Source organism: Stenella coeruleoalba, assembly GCF_951394435.1.
Source record: "Stenella coeruleoalba genome assembly, chromosome: 15".
NCBI lineage: Eukaryota > Metazoa > Chordata > Mammalia > Artiodactyla > Delphinidae > Stenella > Stenella coeruleoalba.
Genome location: NC_137161.1, coordinates 79413251 through 79435759, shown reverse-complemented (window position 1 = coordinate 79435759; position 22509 = coordinate 79413251). Strand labels below are relative to the sequence as shown.

Below are 22509 nucleotides of genomic sequence, written 5' to 3'. Positions count from 1 at the left end.
AGCCCCTCCTCCACCTCTCCCAACAGAAGACACACACACACTTCCAGCACCAAGTTCTGCTGCGGAAGGAGCAGACACCCTGGCCTACCTTTCTGGTTCTCCCTGTCCTGTACTAGAAGCTGGCCCTTTGCCTTCCACAGGCTTGCGAGGAACCTTCTGGACTTCTCCCCAGGACTTTTCCTTTTGTCTCTCTGTGTCCCCATCTGGGCGCAGCCCTATCCACTCTAAGGGGGAGCACAGCTAGGCTCTCGCTGCAGAGGAGGGGTGAGACCAGGAGGGGCCAGCGGACCCGCAAGAGAGGCTCAGCAGGCTGGGCACCGGCCAGGAATTGTGTCCCCAGCTGATGACGACACTCCCAGCGCCGCCACGTTGCAGCCGAGCGGACCTCGGCCGTACCCAGCGGGCTGGCACGGAGGTTAGAACCCAGAGCTTCGGCATCTGTCTCCTGGGTTCAATCCTCGCTTCTTAATGGTATGACTTGTGATGATTTACTTTACTTCTCTGCGTGTCGGTTTTACTATATGACGACAGCGATGAGTCATTCCTACCTCATAGGATCGTTGCAATGATTAAACGAGTTACTACCTTTATCCAGCAAATATTTGTTGAGTGCCTGCCGTGTGCCAGGACTGGCAGAACAAGAACAGTTCTGGGCACGGGGGATAACGCTGTGAATGAAACCAAGGCTCTGATCTCATGGAACTTAATTTTTTTTGTTGTTGTTTTTTGGCTATGTTGCACAGCTTACGGGATCTTAGTTCCCCAACCAGAGATGGAACCCACGCCCTTGGCACTGAAAGCACAGTGTCCTAACCACTGGACCACCAGAGAAGTCCCTCATGGAACTTTATATATATGTCGGGAAGGGGTTCTGTGCAAGGGAGGGGCTCCTGAGCGGGGGAGGGGAGGGAGTTCTCTGACGGGGTGGCGGAGCGAGTTTCTGTGAGGGGAAGGGGGAGAGTGGGCTCCATGCAGGGGAGGGGTTCATGGAGGAATCTGGTCCCCCACCCCATTCACACGCATACACACATGTACACAAATGCACACAGAAACACGCGTACATGCAGACGCATGCCTGCACATACGCACACACAGGGCTCTGAGAAGACCCAGGTCCGTCCTGCCACACCCAGCAGGCATTGTGGCCACCCTCTCTGCAAGCCCCCTTCCTGGCTGTGAGCAGGGCAGGGTCAGTGGGCTGAAGACCTGGGTGCTCAGCAAGACTCTGCTTTCACTGGCCAAGTGGCTTCCTTCCCAGAGCCTCGATGTGCTCATCCGTAAAATGGGAGCGAGAGCCCCTGCCTCCCAGCGCGGGGTGCCAGGCCCAGGGGCCCCGCAGGGCGGGGGGGAGGAAGCCAGGTCTCACCATCCTCTGCCCTCAATCTGACCTAGCTCAGCCTCTCGGGACAGGTGAAGGGGGATGGGCCGGCTCCCGAAGGCTGGAGAGGGCTGGAACTGTTACCTAATACCACCCGGAGCCTCCCAGTGAAAGTCGGAACCTGACCCCATCAGACCTTGGTTCTCAGGAAAACTGACCCTCTCCCAGGTGCAGAAGCCACCAGAAGGGCCTGGCACCCTTGAGAAGGGAGGGGTCAAGGCCCTACGGAGAGACCCGGGCTTCTTCCATCAGGACTTGGGACTGCAGCATGAAGGCTTAAGGCTAGACTCCAAGCAGAGAGTTCCACCTCAAACATCCCAGAGGGCTGGCTGAACACCAAGGGGGACTGAGCCACACTGACTGGAGAGGCCTGGGTGGAGGCCGACGCAGGGCAGGGCAGGACCCGGGCGGTTTTCACTCATGGGAGAAAGTCTCTGGGGATGAATGGGATGCTGGGGTGTGGGATTTGCCTCTACTCCCTGTGCAGCCCTGGGAAAGGGTTCTTTCCTCTCAGGACCAGAGGGGATCTAAGGGCCTTTCCCGCACAGCCATCAGTGCCCCTAGGCCGAACCAGCCTGGGAAAGGACCTTTTCCACTGGAGAAATGTCTAATAGGCAGTGTCACCCGCACCTTCAAACTTACCCACCTGCTCCCACGTTGAACACACACAACGATGCATCCACCTTCCAGCTGCCCAAGCCGCCATACTCATACACACACTCCGTTGCTCCTCCGCCCATCCCTGGGTTCATCCAGGGAAGGAAGAGTGACGGGGACGGGATGCTGCTACTGGGGCTACCGCCCGCTCCCTCAGGCCCCAGGGGAGGTCCTGGTCTCTCCTGTCCCTCCTCACATCCCAGATAAGGAGAAGGGATACTGGGTTAGCAGGATTTGACACCTGCAGTTGAGGCCAGCTGATTTCTCGAGGGACGTGGGCTCGGGGCTGTCCCAGCAGCCACGGCCAGGATGGCGGAGAGTTTGCCTCACCCTGGCAGAGCCCTCAGGAAGTGAGGCTGAAAAACCCTCCTTTTCTCCACTTGCCCACTTCCTCAGACAGCGGAGAGGGGAGGAACTGGGGGCAGGTGGGATCTGGGGAGTGGGACACCTGGGCTCCATCCTTCCATGTGGGGAGTTCAGCTCTGCCCTACCTCACCTGTAATGGCAGGTAACACTTCTGTTACCTGGAGCCCTGGGAGTTAACAGAAGAGGGACCACAGCTGGGAGTGAACAACAAAGAACAGACGAGAAGGCTCAGGGGTTTTAGATTTCTTCTCTGCCAGCCACAGGAATGCCCAGACGGCGTGGGGGGTGGGACGGGGGAGGGGCCGCCCCATCACATGGCCAGGGAGATCCCGAGAGCCGGCTTCGGCAGAGAGCTCAGGCACATGGAAGGGCCAGCTCTGCCCACACTTAAATGTCCTCCTCCAGCCCCGTGAGCCCTGGGTACACGAGGAAGGCAGGGGCAGCCCCAGGGGAGAAGCCCGGCTTCAGCCACGTGAATGTGTGCAGCTCCCTTCAGACCCCCCCACAGTGACCCGAGCAGGGAAACCCACGGAGGTTTCCACCACCCACAGGATCCAGTCCAGACTCCTTAGGCTGGCCCTCAGGGCCCTTCTCACCCTGGCCACCACGGCCTCTCCACATCGATCTCTCGGTGCTGGCCCCATGGGCCCTTCCATACCACACTTTCTGGGCTGGCCAAGTATCTGGTCCCAGGCTGTCCTCTCCTCCTGGAATGTCCTTCTCCACATTCTCTTCTGGGGAGTCCTGCCCTCCAGGCCAGGTTCGGGGATCACCTCCTCTGGGACACCTTCCCTGGGTGCTGTAGGGCTGGCTGCTCCCTTGTCTGTGCTCTGCCAGGGGTGAGCAGATGTCTCTCCCAGAGCTGGGGCCTCCCGGGGTTACTGTGGTTTCTATCTCCCTCATCAGACCTCGATGGGAGGGGACCGTGGTCCTCTTTGTGCCCCAGCCCCTGGGATGAGGCCCAGGATGTAGCAGATGCTCAGTAACTATTTGGTAAGGGAATGAATGAATGAATGAATGAAACAAATGAGTGAGGGTGGGCACTGTGAAGGCTCAGGCTCCCAGGATCTATGGCCCTTGACAATGAGCTCTCTGTGGGCCAGGTGGACAGGTCATCTGGGCTCAGAGAACCAAGCCGTGAGCATGGGTGTGGCCTCCCCAGCCCAGGATGCCCACATGCAGATTCCCAGGGCAACCAGCATCGATTGAGCGCGTACGGTGTGCATCACCCCAGGCCATTCTCCTCCATGCTCCACCCTTCCCACCTGGCCCTCTGCTCTTGTCCCTCTGTCCACCTGGAATGCTTGCACCCTGATCCTCTCATGGCTGCTCCTTGGATTCCATCAAGTCTCAGCAGAAAAGTCACCTCCTCCAGGAGGCCTTCCCTGATCTAAGGTTACCCCTCTCTATGCCTCATTGTCCTGTCTTGATGCTCTGCACCACCCTATCACTAGCTACTATTTTCTGTTTATTTTTGTTTGCTAATTGTCTTTCTCTTCCTCCCTGTCCCTGACACACAGATTATTAAACTCTTTGAAGGCAGGCGTTTGGCTACCTTGCTCTCTGCTGCATCTCCACACCTGGAATAGAGCCTGGCACCTAGTAGGTACTCAGTAGATGTTCAGTGAATGAGTGAATGCAGACTTTGGGGATGAGAGCCCAAGCCAGACAGCTCCCGTTTTCACGGAGTCTGAGGTGCAATACACAGGCACCTGCTTGGAGAAGGCCACCTGAATTGGTGCAATTTGCCACAGTTGATAAAAGCCTTTCCCCCACCCCTCGAAGCTGCATTCACATCATGTCAGGTGCCTCTGACAACCTCCCTGAAGATAGGGATGACTGTTTCCACTTGGCAGGTGAGGGAAGGAAGCTCAGGGGAGGATGCGTGCCTTGCCCCCAGGTCAAACACTAGAAAGAAGCATGGTTTGAACCCCCCTCCCTCTTTATTACCTATATAATCTCCCTGTGTGGCGCAGGCAAGTCTCCCTGAGCTCAGGGAAGGCAGGTGACTTGCCCAAGGCCTCATAGCCAGGAGAGGCAGCTGGAGCCTGGAGGCCCCCCTCTGCCTTCTGATCAGAGCTCCTTCCTTGGGCTCAATTTATAATTCCAGCTTTCCCTTCCCTCTCCCTGGGGCCCGGGGCTGAAGTCTATATTCTTCAGAATCTGGGTTCTAGCACCATCTCTTTCCAAGGCCTCAAGCAGTCTCTGCCTCGTGACCTCGTGACCGCAAAATCACACAGCCCTAAATGGCACACCCACTCGCACCCCTGCCTGCAGTCCACCTCCCTCTTCCGGCCTCCCTATTTCCAGTAGGGACTCAGTCACCTGAGTTCAAAATGTCATTTCTCTTCTACTCACCTCCCCCCGTTCCTTGCCACCGAATGAGCACAGGATGTTGTGGAACTGACCACGTTGTTGGTGGAGAGATGGCGAGGGGCGGGGTCCGGGGGCCCGGGTAGGGGTGGGGGAGCCGGCTGTGATGGGCTCCTGGGATTCTGAGCGGGATGGTGATGTACTGAATGTAGCTGTCTGGGGAGACGACCTTGCCCGTATTAGCTTCCTAGGGCCTGTAACAAAATGCCCCAAACTGGGTGGCTTCAAACAACAGACATTTTTCTTTCACAGTTCTGGAGACTGGAAGTCCAAAATCAAGGTGTCCAGGGGGCCATGCTTCCCCTGAATGCTCTAGGAAGGAACACTTTCTCCCATCTTCTCAGCTTCTGGTGGCTTCCAGTGATCTTTGACGCCCCCTGGCTGATAGACAAATCCACCCCCTCTCCGCCTCCGTCTTCACACGGCTGTCTTCTCCCTGTGGGTCTCTGTGTCCCTGTGTCTTTACGTGGCCTTCTTCTAAGGACAACAGTCGTTGGGTTTAGGACCCGCCTGAATCCAGTATGGCCTCATCTTAACTAATTACATCTGCAAAGACCCTATTTCCAAATGATGTCACATTCACAGGTACCGAGGTTAGGACTTCAACATATTTTGGTGGGGAGGACACATTACAACCCATGACCCTAACCAAAGGGTGCGCAACGGAGTGGGAGGCCCTGCGGATGACCGAAGTTGGGCCGGGAGGCTGCTGCCCCCGACGGGGTAGGGCCGAGGTGCGAGCCCTGGGGAGGGGCGATCGCTCTCCAAGCTGCGCTCCGGGGTGCAGCGCAGGTGGTGGGCTCGCTGCTGTGGCCACGTGTGTGGGTGCTGTGGGGCGCCACCTTGCTGGGGGCTTTCGTCGTCACCCTGACCCACTTCTTCCCAGGTGAGGCCCAGCGAGGTCTGGCCACTGCAGAGGGTAAGGGGGCAAGGGGCCGCACTGGGGTTCGTGGGGGGGAGCGTTTCTCCTGTGCCCTAAAAGCCTCCCCCGAAATCTCCCTTCAGAAGGATGAGTGTATGGGGGTGTGGTCCCGGCGAGGGGAGCTAGACATGGGGATGGTAAGCTTTTTTTTTTTGCGGCTTGCGGGATCTTAGTCCCCCAACCAGGGATTGAACCCAGGCCTGTGGCAGTGTAAGCACCAAGTCCTAACCACTGGACCGCCAGGGAATCCCCTAGAGGTGCGGATGAGATTGCAGGAGAGGTGGAGGTCCGTCCCGTCCAGCCCTGGTAGGGGCGGGTGGGGACTCTCTGCTCTCCTCTCCCCAGGGAGACCCCAGGCTGCAGATGAGGCTGGGAAGGGGTCCTGCGTGTCCTGCCTCCATGGCCTGGCCCAGCCTGGTGGGAGAAGGGGTCTCACCTGCTCTTCTGAGCGCCTGATCTCTCCGGAGAGGTGCCACTGTCCTGGAAGGGTTCGGAGAGCTCTCGTACACCGAGGCCACCCCGCCTCGGCAGCAGAGTCTGATTGAAGGGGGCTTCAGGACACCCTGTGAGGACCGAGACCCCCTGCCACCACTCCTGGCGTCAGCACAGCCGAGTGGGCTCAGCTGGGCCAGGTGAGAGCCGCTGCCTGGGCCTGCCTGTGATCCCAGCTGCCCGCCAGCCCATTCCACCCACCAACCAGAACAGCGGAGCAAACAGGAGTGAGGAGACCCGGGTTCGGTGCTGGCCCTGTCATGGATTCACTGGGTGTCCTTAGCCAGGTAACTTCCCCTCTCTGGGCCTCACGTTCCCAAGTGCAATGTGAGGGCTGGACTCCGGATCTTTTCCAGGGTTACCTCAATGTCAGAGGAGCCTAACCCACAGGAATGGCTTTGATGGTGGAATTCCGGGCAGTGTGTGATGGGCACTTGGAAGGGAGGTTCAGCCCGCTGGGCTTTTCCTGCTGCCCTGCTGCTAAAGATTTCACTCATCTCCAGAAGCTTCCTGCCAGCTGTCTGGTCATCTCACGTCGTGCCAGCAGCAGTCTGTTTGGGGAAAGCAGGAGGGTGGTGGGAGATGAGATTGGGGAGGGAGGCTAGGGTCACATCAGGTAAGGTCGAGGAGGGAGGGTTAGGGGTTCCCACCCAAGGGCTTGCCTTGCTCTGTGACGTGTCAGGTGCACATGCATGTATGTACAGCATGTACTGGGGCACAGACCAGCCTATGCACAATTTTGTGCGTGTACGTGTGCGAATACACATAGGTGTGTGACTTAACCACATATGTGTGCATTTTTGTGGGTGGGTACCTACCTATTTGAACTTGAATTTATGTGTGGGTAAGGGCCCAGATTTGTGAGTTCCAAGTGTCGTGTCCGTGTTTACACGTGCCTGTGTTGGTATGTGTGTGTGTTTGTGTGTGTGTGTATTTGTGTGGGCCCTCTGTGTCCCAACTGCCCCGGGCCCTGGGAAGGCCTGAGCTGTCCCAGCGTCGCCTCTATGGGTAGCCCACCTGATCCTTGGCTCTGGGGGTGCTGAAGCCAGGCCCCCAGGAGGAGTTCCGTTAAGGAAGCAGCCTTGGGATGTGACTTGGACAGGCAAGCTTTCTTGGGGAGGGGCTCCAGGCTCAAAACAGAGCAAGATCCCGGGTGGCCTGGGATCTGGAGATGGTGTGGAGGCGCCTCAGGAGCTGAGCTTTGGGTCCAGGTGGGGGGACGCAGCTCCTGCAGCTGGTGGTTGTCCAGGCACAGATGGGCAGAGCAGAGGCCAGGGAGCATCCTGGGATGCAGACTAGGGGAGGTGCCCCTGCGGGTCTCAGGAGTCCAAGGTCCAGTACCCAACTCCGAGGCCAGCTCTGCCCTTCCCCAGTCCCCTCATTCCACGCTTGGGGGAACCTCATCCTACAGGATTGCCCTGCCTCCACCCCTACCCGGGGCCCTCCCCCATCCCACCACCTGAGGGCGAGCGGCCACCTTCAGGCAGGGCAGGAGCTCTGGACTTCGGATGGGAGAGCTGTGCACACGCTCTCAGCTCGGCCACACGCTTGGTGTGACCCCGGAAAGTCACTTTGCGTTCTAGGCTGTTTCTGCCTGTCCCACCCCTCGGCCAGGGCCTCAGGACGGGCTCTCATCACGTCCAACTCTTTCCTACCTGCCCTCCCAGCCTCCGGGCTCACGTCTCCACCCTGCCTACTGGATCCCCGCCTTCCTGTCTTGGCTCACACCGTCACCCTGCGTCCTCCGGGCCCTGCCCTTGCTGGGTAACTCTCTCCTCCTGGAAGTCTCCTCTCTGACACCCTCGCCGCAAGGTGGGCTCACCTCACCTCTGCACCTGGCTGCTCTCTCTCACTCCATAGAGCACGTCTCCCTTAATGGACTGTGAGTGCATTGAAGGCTCAACTCGTTCTTCTCCATCTCCACGTCCCCAGAGCCAAGCACAGGCCTGGAACTCAGCAGTTGCTCACAAAGCATTTGTTAAATGGAAGAATGAAGGAGCAGGTGTGTGAAGGAGGGAGGCCTCGCAGGGCAGGGCGGCCATGCCTCTCAAGGCCCTTAACTTGAGTCGCGGTTAACCACAAAGCTGGTTCCCTCCCGGGAGGGGCCTCCTCAGAGGACGGGAGCGATCCCTCTTCCTCCTGTTCCCCCAGTGCCGGCCCCAGGGAAGGTTTCAGAGGCAGCCAAGGGGCTGCTTCTCTGCTGCCCCCTGCTGACGAAAAAGGGGAAACTGGATGAAGTCTGGAAGCTTCTCTGGCTACAGTGGCTCCCTCCTGGCCTGGGGATAAGAGAGAGGTTTCTGGTACGCGGGGAATAATGGCCTTCCCTTTGCCAAACGTGCTGTATTCTTCATCCTCCTAACAGCCAGTGGTTAGGGTCTTCCTCTTTCCCTCCCTCCAAAGTCACCCCTTCGCCCCCGTGGAAGGGTGTGTGCTGGGTATCCGAGACCGACCCCCAGCTCTCCAGGCTGGTCTGGGCGCCTCCTGGGAGCGTCTGAACAGCGTTGCTGAATTACAGTTCTTTAATCATCCACTCCCCCCACCCCCAGACTGAGCTCCCCAAGGGCAGGGATCCCAGTTCATTCAATTGCTCAACAGATCTTTACCGCGTGTCAGGGGGGTAGGGGGTTCTCTGCCCCCACGGAGCTCACCTTTCCGTTTCCAGGCCCAGCCTGAGGCTTGACACACACTTGGTGTTTGCGGAAGGGGGCACACTGGCGGATCATTCAACAGCAAGTTGGGGAGGGGCTTGGGAGCCCCTCCAGGTCCTCTCATATGCGTGTTCAGGGGAGAAATGCCCCCTCTGACCTGGCTCCAGGCGGCCTGCTGTGGCCCAAGCAAAGTCTGGGGGAACGGACTAAGGACCAGTCTCAGCGCAGCAGCTGTGGCCGCAGCCCAGGCAGCCGCTGCTGTCAGCTGCTCTGCCAGACCCACCCTGCCTCCCTGAACCCCATTCAGGAAAGCAGGGGGGGAGGAGACGGCTGAACAGAATGACCCCTGAGGGCCCTTCGGCTTTCTACTCGGGGTCGCATGAGGGCCCTGGAGCCTGGCCATCCCCAAGGCCCAAGGCCCCCACAGCTCCAGCCAGACAGCCCAGCAGGAAGGCCAGACGTGAGGGAGGTGACTGTGCCACACTGGGAGCAGGTGGCCACCTCACCTGCCTCTGGATACAGGCTGGGACTGGAGGGAAAATGTCCAAGGGACACACAGCAGGCTGCACTCAGCGAGTGAACATGATGGGAAAGATGCTGGGTGTGGCTGGAGACACCAGGCTCCGGGACTGCAGACAGGGCTCAGCTGCAGCCTGGGCCCCCAGCTCCTCGGCTGGTGAATCCTCTTCACAATCCCGCTCAGGAGCCACCGTCTCAGCTTCATGCCCTGCCCCCCGCCCCAGTGCAGGCCACTCACTGCCCTGTCCACTGCTGCAGATTTGTGGGTGTGTCTTATCCACCTCCAATACCCAGGGCCTCCCAAAAAGCCAGCCCCGAGCAGGCCATGCAGCTCCAGGAGTAAACGAAGGCCGCGTGTGCTGGTGTCTCTGAGGACACCTGCATGTGGCGTGTCTTCTCAACGTGAGCCCACTTCAAAGAGCTCAGCTGAAGACTGATCAGGAGCCAGGAGCTCCCCTCGGCCTGGTCGGGCGCCCGTAGGCTCAGTCACATCCCTGTCCCTGTCCCGCCCTGCGTGGTGTGTGGGGGGCCTGACCTCTGCAAACTACATTTCCCGGGCTCACTTGCCAAAGGTTTCCTGGTTAATATGGCCCACAGGAGACCCTGCGGGTAGATCAGGCGACAAAGCCGCCAGGGCTCTCCTCCCTGCTCTTGCTTCAGAGGCCACCGCGGCCGGTGCCTGTGTCACTCCCTGGCGTAAGGTCCCGCGGGCAGCCCTTCTTGTGGTAACCCAGCCTGGAGCCCTGGGAACACCACATTGGCTCCCCGCTGTTGCCAATCTCAGGGTTGCCAAACTCTCCCGTTTGTCCTTTCAGCTCTCTGGGGACCTTCTCAACTCACGCCCTCACGCCAGATGCCCGCTGGGAGTCGTCTGCCTGACTTGACCACAAAGACACCACACACCGAGGGCAGGCTGGAGGCTGTTTCTTTATACAAAGGTAATCAGCACTATGGATCCAGAAGCATGCGGCTGCGGCTCACGCTGGCCCGTCGCACCACTTCCGGGGCAGAAGTCTGGGTGTGGGGCTGGGGGGTCACCGCAAGGGAGGAACACCGCACAGGCCTGGGGACTGGCGAGCACACCAGCCGGGAGCTCCCAAAGGGCACACGCAGTCACACGAACACGGCATAACCACGAGCATGACGTACGAGGACAGGAAGGGAATGGAGAGCTGAAACGAGCCACTGACCACCAAGGCCCTCTTCTCCCAGGTGTCCTGTGGGGGGCGGGACAGTGGGTGGGCGGGGCCTGGGCCTGGAGCCAAGCGCCCCAGCTGTGCCACTACAAGGCCACGTGACCTCACTGCACGCTTTCTGCATCTGTAAACTGGGGACGACAAGCTGTACTTCACCAAGTTGTCACGAGGATGAATGAGAATGAAATAGAGACACATATCAAAATACTCAACACAGAGCCTGGCACATAGAGGTGTTCAGTAAGTAACTTTTTGTCAAGAACATCTCAGCTCAGAAAGGACCTTCCTCGGAAGGCCGAGATGGGAGATCGCTTCCCTGGAAACTCTCTCTCAGGGGATCAGGACCCTTGAGCACTCCTTGGAGCCTGTAGTCGCTGAACTGGCCAGGGCCCCGGAATGCACTGTGCCGGGGCAGTTGAGGGGGGCGGGGGGCTGGACCCCCAGGGAGGCACCCGCAGAAGCCGGGTAGACACCAGAGGAGCTGGGAACTGTGCCAAAATGGTTCTGCACGTAACACAGGCCGGACGTGGGCTGGTACGGAGGCAGGCTGGCCGTGTGCCCAGGGACCCAGGACGGCCAGGGGGCCAGTTTCTGGCCACTGGTGTGCTGCATCTGGGCCACAGGGTGGTTCGGGGCCAGGTGAGGGTGGCCGCTCTGTGTGGGGTAGGAGCCAGGCACAGGGTTCAGCCTGGAAAGGAACAGAGAGAAAACGGTCACTCAGCCACTCATGCCGGGGCACACAGCAGCCCAGCGGTCGATCTGCAGGCGCGAAGCGTGGGTCGCTATACTGCTTTCTATTACAACGTGCTGTGGACGGTTCCCATAACCAGCTGCAAAAGTGCCAAGCGGGGAGGAAGGTCAATCTCAACTGGACAGAAAACATATGCCCAGAGGGGGCAGGGCCCACTCACGGTCCTGCAGTAAGTCAGCAGGAAGAAGGGGTATCAGGCCCATGCCTGAGACACGCTGAGGTGTAAGAGCAGCTTGCAAACTGGATGGACCGGATGGAGATGGGGACAGATCACAGCAGTCAGTGTTTGTGGTCGGCTCAGCAACTGGACCCAGAGAGAATGGATCCCCCTCTGTGGGAGGGAGGAGGGGAAGGCTCTAACGGGTAACACAGAGCTTGGGCCCAGGCCTTGTCTGCTGGGAGATATTCTACCCACGTCTTCAGGAATAAAGACTCACAACTCAAAGTCCTGGCAGGCAGGAACCGACATGACAGACGCGGGGAGCTGTCTGTGCTGAGGTTGGAGACCCCACCACAGACGCGTGCGGCTGGGGCCACAAAGGGGGACACATTCTAAGGGTTTTAGCCTGTGACCTTCGTGCAGAGTTCCAAATATGAAGAACAAGTGTCAACACCACTGATACCTGTGTTAGGTAACTAGACTAAACCTGTATACATTTCAATCCAAACCTAAGCTTACAAATCAGCTGCTTAAGTACAGATACAGGACACTTAACAGCACTTCTGGCATTTTAAAAATATAGAGGTTTTGGCCGATAAGAAGCTTGACAAGAGCCTCCAGGGAGGCAAGGCTGTCCGGGCAGTCAGGTCCGCTGCCGAAACAAACACGCGTGTTCTAATACTACCTGTGTCCCGTTGTCAGGTCATCCAAAACATCACGTTCTGTTCCGGGTGCCTACAGCAGGCCAGGATAATGAGGGATTGAACACCACGCCATGCAAGCGACACAGAAGGAGCTGAGAGGGTCACCATGGCCCCTGGCCAGATCAGCGCGTCATGGTGAAGCAGGATCACCCGGCACCACGGTGTCACAGTTACAGAGAAGTAACTGCGATTCAGCGTGGAAGACCTTTCTCATTAGGGGCTGCCTTGGAGAGCCAGCCCCCAGCCGCCAGGGGTGAACATCGGCAGCTGTCTTAGAGGGGATTCCTTCACGGGAGAGGCCGGGGGGAGAGAGCATTTGCAAACGTGGACCCTTAAGTTCTCTCTAGATTCTGTGAGAACAGCAATTAAGAGCCCAAAAGCTACAATACACCTAATTCTAGATTTAAACACCTCCCACCCATTTAGACTCCAGGAATTACTTGCCTGAAACAAAATGGGTGAGTGTGCGTTTCTATTTTTCCCAGTACCCGTCCCTGCCTTTAAGAAATGGTCAGAGTGGGGAATTCCCTGGCGGTCCAGTGGTTAGGACTCAGCGCTTTCACTGTGGGGACCTGGGTTCGATCCCTGGTCAGAGAACTAAGATCATCCTGCAAGCCATGCGGCCCGGTGAAAAAAATAAAAATAAAAAAGAAATGGTCAGAGGGCTCTGAGCTGCTGAAGGGCTGGAGTGTCCACCTCCTAAAATAAAGTACAAGGAGCAGACTCCAATTCAGCCGAAGTCCTGCCTCCAGGGCAGCGCGGGGGCAAGATGTACTGCACAGCTGAAGCAGAAAAGGGCCACTGACAAAGCACCTTGACTTTGTACTGAATCCGTTCTTTGGGAGGGACTTGAAGGAAAGGAAACCTCCTCCATTGTGAACTCTCAGCATCGGCAAAAACCAGTGAAGGCCACCTGAGGCCGGCAGTGTGTGCCCCAGCGACAGGGAGTCAGTAGGACCCGGAAGCAGGAGCCCCTGGCTCTAGACTGGGCTCTTCTGACTCTGTGTTACCTGGAGACAGATTCTTGACCCCTTTGGGCCCTCTCTCTGAAAGGAGGGAGTCAGGCTACGTGAGCTCTGGCGGCTTGCCCAGGACTTTCCATTGAGAGTTAATGTGCCTAGACTGGAAAACAGTAAGCTTCGCCTTCTCCTGCCAGGTGGCCAAGAAAACCCTCTCAGGTTCGGGCCGTGCCACCTCCTAAGGCTCCCAGTCCGTTGCGTGGACTGTGCTTCTTACCAGCGTCACACGCAGGAGCCCAATCCCACCTGCACAGGGTGCTTGTCGGCGCTGAGGGCTGTTAATGCCACTGGATGGGGCCACAAGTCACTCGGGATTATGCACAAGAGCCCCTTCCTGCTCGGGCCCTACTTCAGATGCAGCTGGGCAGAATCTAGGGTGCTCGGGAGAAATTTGTGCACAGATTTTTTGGGGCCCAGGCTGCCCACACCCTCTTGCCTATTCCCCAGGACAGTGAACGAGTCACACCCTCTAGAGGCCCAGGAATTGCTTTAGGAATAAGGCACAGAGTTCTATAACTTACTTCCGGCTTTGGGCTGCCCTTCTTTCAGCTGAAGAGCCGGAGATGTACTTGAACATCGAAATCTTCCTCATCAGGCTGAAGGGGAACTTCTGGTCGAGCTTCAGTGCAACTCGCTCTGGGAGGTCGATGGAGTAGCAGTAGGTGAAGCCATCTGAGGTTGGCATATTAAGGAAAACTGGAGGCAGCTAAAGGGAGGAGGGCTGAACACTCCCCAGAGGACACAGGTGCCCACATTGATTGTACAGGGGAAGTAAGTGCTTATTCCACCATAATATCTGACTGGAGTTTCAAGCTCAGGGGAAACCAAGAGTTGAGTTTCTATCCCCTGTACCTCAGAGGGAACATGACCCAGCAACAGGAGAGGGCAGACAGGTGCTAACATTTCACCTTCCCCTAGACACATCCATCCTGTCTCCTGAGCCCCTCTGGCCCCTTCAATCACAGTCAGAAGCCAGCACACATCTCTGTCTTTCCAGTGGGATGAGGCAGGAGGCTATCCTAATACCCTCTGGGAGGACTGACATCTTCTTGTACTTTGTCCCAAATAGGAGGAACCTTGTCTCAAGGTGACCAACTGAGCTTCCTGTGGGCCTCTGTGGCAGCCCTGGGAGGTCCCAGGGATGTGATGGTACTCTGGTCATCCGACCTGTGTCAGCCCATCACTGCCTAGACAGCCAAAAAGAGTCAGCCTTTATCCCACCATCCATCCGTCCTCTCGACAAATATTCATTGAACCTCTAGTATGTACCAAGTACTGGGGTAGAATAAGTGGCCACAAGCAAAAGCTTATCTATGGATGACCACGCTGGGGACCGTAAGCTAGCCTAGGTAGGTCTGAGAAGTTTTTCTCTAAGGATGTGATGAGGAGGTTGAAGCCTAAATTGTGAGGGGTGCTGGCTAGAAGAGGGGTGCTGGCAGAGAGAAGACTGTACAGAAGCACCAAAAGAGCACTGTTCCTTGCGGCAGTGTTCTTAACTAGAATACTACTGGCGAGATAATTCTCTGCTGGGCTAGACTGTTCCACTCATAGGACATTTAGCATTCCTGGCCACCAGCCACCAAATGGTGGTAGTACCTAGTCATTGTGATAAACAAATACCCCCTTGCTATTTCTAAATTCTTTCAGGGATGACAGTATGCTTCCAAATACCGATTCCAGGTGGTAAGCAATGCTGTAAGGAAGTCAAAAGCTGTCATGGCTGATGACTTCAGAATGATCTCAAGAATTTGTTCTCCTTCTGACTCTGATGACGTAACAATACTAGACTAGTCCTCCCACATATATAACTATAAACCAGGATACAATATTTCACACAATTGCTTTCAGACTTTGGACCACAAACACTACCAAACTGTGATACCTAAGAAAAGGGACACAAAGTAAGTGAGCCTCAAGATCAAGCCGGCTTTCTGCCTGGAGGCACTTTCTAAACCACAGCACAGGAACCGGAATCCAAGTATCACTCCAACTTTAGTATACGTGCGGCCAAAGCAAGCACGGGGAATCCAAGCAGAGTACAGTGCTCCCGAGCTGGAGAGACAAAGAGTTCAGGGAGGAAAAAATGCCTGCGATTTACAGGGCAGTAATGGAGAGGAGGCAGAAGAAGCTCCTCCTCTTCTTCTGGATGGGGCCACAAGTCCCTTGGGCCCGAAGAGGTTCCCCGAGTCTTTAGCTAAACACTAATGTAGACGTACATAGGCTGAGACTCCTCCAGTCAGGCAAAGAACAGCTACTGAAGAAACAACAGCTATCAAAGAGCTGTAAGATTAACAACTCCTGGAGCTCCCACAGGACAGGGACATGCTCAAGTTCTAACCAGAGTAAAGAGACTTCACTGAACACCCAGGACATTCAGAAGAGACCCCCAAAAGGCAATGCCTTAACAAGTAAATTAACTACCTATTAGGAAAATAAATACTCTTTAAAGGAAGACAACAATATTCAGCCCTTGATAACACAGTATTCACAAGGTTTATCAAAAAATAAAAAATTACAAGACAAGGGACAAAGCAAGAAAATAGGGTCCATAATCAAGAGGAAAAGCAGTCAAAAGAAACAGGTCCAGAAAGGACAAAGATGATGGTATTAAGAGACAAGTATTTTAAAACAGCTATTATAAATGTGTAAGTGAATGTGTTTAAAGGAAAACATAAACATAACAAACAGATAAAGAATCGCAATACAGAAATGAAAACCATAAAGAAGAACCTCTTGAACCGAAATATACAACACAAGGAATAAAAAACTAACTGGGTAGGTTTAACAGCAGAGTAGACGCTGCGGAAGATGAGATTGCTGAACTTGAAGGCAGTGTGACAGAAATTATCCAAACTGAAATGTAGAGGGTAAAAAAGGCAAAAATTAAAAAAAAATACAACAGCCTTAGTGACCCACTGAACAATACCATGTAGCTTATATATATATAATTGGAGAAGAGAAAAGAGGATAGAAAAAAAATACTTCAAGGCATAATGACGATAATTTTTTTAGACTTGATGAAAATTCTAAACTCACACATCCAAGATCTACAAACTCCAAGTAAGGTAAACACAAAAACACCACCTCAAGGCACAAGATAATAGCTAAAAACCAATGATAAAGAAAAAATTGTGAAATGAGCCAGAGAAAAACAATGAATTATATGGGGAAACAATAAAAATGATTACTGATTTCTTATCAGAAACAATACAAACCAGAAGTAATGCAAGGACATCTTTAGAAGTGAAAGGATATCAGAGAAGGCTAGAATTCTATATTTAGTGAACTAAAAGCATTTTCAAAGAACCAAAGATGGAGAGAATTTTTCACCAGCATACCTACTGTAATGTTAAAGGAAGTTCTTTCGGCTAAAGGAAAATGATACCAGGTGGGAATTTGGATCTACACAAAAGAATGAAGAAAAATAGAGATGATAAATATGTGAGTAAATGTTGCTTTTTAAAAAAATATAATTGACTGTTTAAGAGTAGCAAGAGAAGCAGCAATGTATTATGAGGTTTATAACATATGTAGAAGTAAAACATAGAACAACAATAACACAAAGGATGGAAAGAAGGAAAACAGAAATACAATGGAATAAGATTCTTACATACAAAGTGGTATATTATCTGAATGTAGCCTGTGATAAACTAAAAATGCATATTTAAACTCTAGAGCAACCACTAAAAAAGAAAACAAAGAGGCATGGTTAATAAGCAAAGAAGATAAAATGAAATACTAAGAAAATATGCAATTGAAGGCAGGAAAAGAGGTAAAAAGGAACAAAGAACATTTGAGACAAAAAGAACACAAAAAGCAAGCTGGTAGACTTAACCCCACTATATCAATAATTACACTAAATGCAAATGGGCTAAACAAGCCTTTAAAAGGCAGACTGTCAGACAGAGAACCACCTATATGCTATCTACAAGAAAGATGCTTTAAATGTAGACATAAACATGTTAAAAATATAAGGATGGGAAAATATATACCTTGTAAATCCTAATTCTAAGAAAGGAGAAAGCTGGAATAAGTAAATTAATATCAGACAATGAAGAATTTAGGGCAAAGAATATTACCAGAGATTTAAAGGGTCAATTTCATAACAGTAAAGGGTAAATTCATTAAGATGATACAACAATCCCAAATGTGTATGTATCCAATAAACAGAACTTCAAAAACACTTGAAGCCAAAAACTGATAAGAACTGAAAGCAAAAAAGAGAGATCTACAGTATTAGCTGGAGATGTCAACAGTCTTCTCCCAGTAATAAATAGAATAACTATAAGGATATAGAAGATTTGAACAATACAATACCTTGACCTAACTGACATATACTGAACACTATACCCACCAATTGCAGAATGCACATTCCTTTCAAGTACACACAGAATACTCACCAAGATGTAACAAATGCTGGGCCAGAAATAATTTAAAAGGACTGTAATCTTACAAAGAATTTTCTCTGACCACATGAAATAAGAAATCAATAACAAAAAGAAATCTGGGAAATCACCAAATATTTAGAAATTAAGCAACTCCCTTATAAATAACCCTTGGATCAAAAAAGAAATCCCAAGGAAAATTAGAAAATACTTTTAACTGAGTGATAATGAAAACACAACATATCAAAATTTGTGGGATACAGCTAAAGTAGTGCTTACATGGGGAGTGTATAGCTTTAAATTTTCATGTTAGGAAAAAAAGTTTAAAACCAATGAAATTAAACTAGAATTTAAAAATAAGATACATAAGAACAATGTTATCAATGTGGATTTATACACTACCCACACTAACAGCTCACAGAATCACAAATTGTAAGATATGTCAGGAATGCACCTTGTCCAACTCCAAACACTACCATTCTGTTGTTTAAAAAAGAACCACTTTGTATTTTAGAATACTTTCCCCTAATTGCCAGAATATTTATACAAGGAATATGAGGCTTATCCTAAGTTTTTAACTACCCATATGGTAAAAGCCTACCATAAAAAAAAATTTTTTTTTTCTTCTGAGAAAAAGATTAAGCCAAACAAAAACAAACAAACCTGTTTCCTATTCCTTTCATGGAACATCTCCAGCCCATGGGTAGTTCAGGTTCCTCCAATAAAAAAAATTAGTCAAATGTAGGTTTACACCTTGGAAAAAATCAATACAGAATATTTTACTAACTGGCAGTGCTGAGCCAGTGTGAGGAGTAAGCTATGGTGATCTTTTCCAGATGAGAAAACTCTGGCCTAAAGAAGGGAAGTGACCTGCCCGAGGCCACACGGTTTTCAAAGCTGAAGCTAGCACACAGATTACCTACATCTGAGCTCACAGCTCTATCTACTTGACACCCCCAGGCCCCACAACTTGGTTCACCCTTTGGCATGTCATTGTTCTACAGTTACCTTCTAGGAAGGATACATGTTAGCCCAATTCCAAGTCCACAGACGTTACTGAGGAAAGAGGTCTGGGGAATGAGCCAGGAGGCACAGAGCAGAAGCCACGGCACCAGCATTGAGGGCACAACCATGCCAAACACCAGGGCCCTCCTCATCCGAGAGCGGACGGAATTGACTCCCAGCATGGCAAAAGCCACTGGGGTGAAACCTCTGGCATCCTCTACCTCCCCCAGCTTTGACAGCGATGACACAGCTTCAAAAGACAGGAAGATGATGGCGCAGATGATGGCGAAGATCACGGTGAAGAAGCAGTGGCGGACGGTGCCCACGGTTCTCTCAAAATTGCCAGCAAAGCGCCAGATGATGATGGCACCGCAGAGCAGGGAGACTGGGTTCTCGTAGACAAAGATGTAAGTCACCAGCCTGTAAACTGCAGAGGGAACTGAGTTAGAGGCCCAACGGTGGGTTGTTCCAAGAAGGGAAAGCCAGGTTACAACCCACCTAGGAAACGGGGAGTAGCTGGCTCTCATTGCCAGTGAAAATCAGCCCGGAGCCAGTGGGATAAGCAGAGGGAGGCAACAACGAAAGACCCAGGACTCAAAGTAGAGGCGTGGATGTCTAATCTTTGCTCTTTCCCAGACCTGGAGCAAGTCTTATCTGTGACTGGCTTCCACGTGGGGAAAAAAATAACACTTTTTAGCGTGGGATGGTCTTTAAATTTGCAATGTGCTTTATAATCCTTTTTTAGGTTTTAATACTGACCTATCTCACCGGGCAGTTTGAGGGTTAATTAATTGTAACGGCTTCAGGTGGATTGAGTGGGTGTCACTTAACACTCTTTGTGCCCGTCTCCTCGGCTGTAATCCTGACCTCTCCTTCCATAGTGGCTGTTCAGAGGAAGAAAAAAGGGACCATGAATTATTTTGCACCTGTAAAGATTAGAAAACTATCACTGATAATGTAGATACAGAACTCAGAAGTCTTTCTTGAAAGTGCTGATCTAGTCTTCGAGGCAGAGCCACGCTTTATATGCAATAAGACAGCAAAGAATCTCACTTTTATTTTTCTAGAACCAGTCCTCTCTCTTATGTACTTTTACATCCCCACAGGCCAAAATACTAAACTGAAGGAGGGGGACCGGTGAAGTGGCAGTAACAGTGGACTTGGGAGCCTAAAGGCTTGGAGTGGAATCTTGGCTCTATCACATCCAGGCCGGCTGAGCTCAGTCAAGTCACAGGCCCTATCGGCTTCAGTTCTCTCTTTGTATAATAACAGGCATACACTCGAGGCCCTCAAAGGTCTCTTACATGTCTAATACTCACATTGCCTGTGAGCCCCAGAGAAGCCGTGAAGTAAAGAAAAAAAAGGGAGCTCAGTTTAGGCTGGCATTTTGCATCTGCCTCTGAAGACAGATGTGCTGTGTGTATCTCAGGTGAGGTTGGGAGGGACCAGTTTTAGATTTGAGCAGGGAGGCAGGCTATGAACCATGTACCTCCGTCAGGCCATCTCTGTAAGGCTTCATTATCTGAAGAGTACGTCACTGCTTGCTGAGTACTTCTGACACTGAAATCCCAAGTATAAATGTGAAGATTCTAGAAGCAATTCTATATAATTTGGGGATCATAAACCCCAAGGTTCCAGTCCCAACACATCACACGATAAAAAGAAAAATCTGGGTTCCTGCGTCAATTATATAACTCAATAGCTCTGCGAGTCTTCGCATTAAGCCTCAGTTTCATCTAAATAATGCGCAACAATAAAGCCTACATTACGTCATGGGATCACCGTGAGTATTAAACGAGATTAATGCATGTGAATGTGCTTTGGAAAACAAGTCATACAAATTTCCCATTTTCCTCCCTATAAAAGAATGGGTTAGAAACAGAGACTAAGAACATCTTTTATGAGCAGATGTTTATACTTCATTGGTCTGCAAAATCTCTCACCCTCCCCGAGAAAACAAACACCTCTCCCAAAGGTAGAAGATACCCCCTCGCGCCATGAGCAAAGAATCGGAGTGGATTAAGATTAAAACGAAGAAGCACAATAAATTCTAAACCCCAGGAAGCCAGGATCTTATAAGGGTGGCCACAGATAAAGTTCAAGTGTCTTGACGAAGGCGAAAGAAAAAAATTTTTCAGTGGGGGGTTGGGCCCTTAAAGCAGACGTAGGTGTGAATGTGACAAGGGAGGGGAACAGAAAAATCCTCCTTGGTGATGGAGCAGGGGTGAATGAAACCTATTTGCTACGAATGGATATGGGGGCCTTGACCAGTCGGATGGAGACAGGTAAGGGAACAAATCTGGGTAGGGAAGCATTACAGTGGTGACGAAGATGGGGCTCTGCACAAAGACGTGGAATATGGGGCTGGTCTTCCAGGTGGGCAGAATGATGATGCGGACGGAGGCGGGGTGACGCGGATGCTGGGAGGCCAGAGCCCAGGGCCTGGCGAGGTCGGAGGAAAAGGGCTGGCACCCGGGGTCCGGCCCCGCCCTGCTCACCTTGCCAGTTGCGCAGAGCCTCGGACCGCAGCGAGAGGCCCGAGGGCGCCAGGGGAGGCTGCAACAGGAACAGGCGAGGCCCAGACACCAGCAGCGAGAGCAGCGCGGTGAAGAAGGTGGCGGATGGCACCTCGGGCCACAAGGACCAGCTCCGGTACCCGGGCTCCGAGACCGCCATGGCCGCCAAAGCTCCCGCTCCCCTAGGCGACTCCGGCAGGTTCTCGGCTCCTTCCGCCTCCTTGCGGCTGTCTCCCATGGCAACAGCGGAGGAGGTGGCCGGAAGCCCCGCCTCCCCGACGCCCCGCCCCGTGCAGAGTTGCCCAATCCGGTCGCGCTGGCCAGTCTCCCCCGCGCGTAGGACAGCGCCCTCTGGCGGCAGCACCCCCTTTTCTGTGTTTACCCCATTATACCAATGAAGAAACTGGTGTCAGGGTAATGCAGTTAAATGGCAAAGACAGTTAGAACTCAGGTTCCCCCCAGGTGCTATGGCCTGGAATTGGCTACTGGCAAGGTGCCTGGGTTAGAGAAACAGGGGTGAGAGAGGAAGGAGGGATTCTACTGAAGTCCCCGAAGGGATGTAATGAAGCAACAGTGATAACCAAGGTCTATTTCAGCCCTTAAAGTCTGAAAAGCACCTTCACCAGAGAACAGCTATTTAAAGTAGCCAACTGGAATATGGTTCCCCTGATTACAGATACTTTGGAAGGTGACTTGCCCAAGGTCACAAGTGGGAAGCAGTAGGACTAGGATCTGAATTCCTATTTGCTAGGCCCCGATTTTCTTCCCTTTTCACTACTTCCCTCTAATATCCTGCCTACTGCTACATGTATGTAAATTCGACTACTGAAAAATAAACAAATGCTTCACTGTCTGTGCTGGACATTCAGATCCGTTCCCAGCCCTAGTCTGCCCCCCTCAGTAGTTCTGGCAATATCTGTGTGCCCATGAACCTCAGGAAGAGAACCTAAGATTCTTTTCGTCTTTTGTGTTTAGTACTAAAATATAACCATGTAATTTTCTGGATATAAATATACAGCAATGGGACATATTTCAATGAATGCTATGTATATTTAAACTAATGCTGCTCACGACGCAGCAGTGGGCATGAAAATTAAGGTTTTACTCAACAGGAAGCAAAACGGGAATCAGAAGTGTGGTGGAGCAGCTAAAAATAGCGAGTGGGGACTTGGGCTGCTGGAACCAAAGTCTGGGCCTTGGAAAGAGGAAGGGGGTGATGGTCCCATCTCCTCTGTGCCCATCAGACCACTCCAGGAGTTCTGGGTCTACTTTCAGACATATATTCTGAAAAAGGATGTAGAAAATTAGAGCTTGTCCAACACAAAGTGGCTAGGACTGGGAGGAAAGGGGGAAATTTCAAATCATATCTTGATGAGGGACAATTAAAGGGACCAGGGAGACTTCCGTGGAGAAGCTTC

The 22509-nt window shown here is 52.5% G+C and overlaps 1 protein-coding gene across 1 annotated transcript; it reads right to left on the bottom strand.

The window, feature by feature from the left end:
- Nucleotides 1-10261: 10261 nt before the first annotated feature.
- Nucleotides 10262-21376, bottom strand: RHBDD2 (rhomboid domain containing 2). Its single transcript, XM_079944448.1, has 4 exons — nt 21074-21376; nt 18595-19002; nt 13707-13857; nt 10262-11239 (listed from the first exon to the last, which is right to left on the bottom strand). Exons 1-4 carry the CDS (start codon nt 21327-21329, stop codon nt 10882-10884), a joined length of 1173 nt encoding a protein of 390 aa, XP_079800574.1. The 5' UTR covers nt 21330-21376; the 3' UTR covers nt 10262-10881.
- Nucleotides 21377-22509: the final 1133 nt, after the last annotated feature.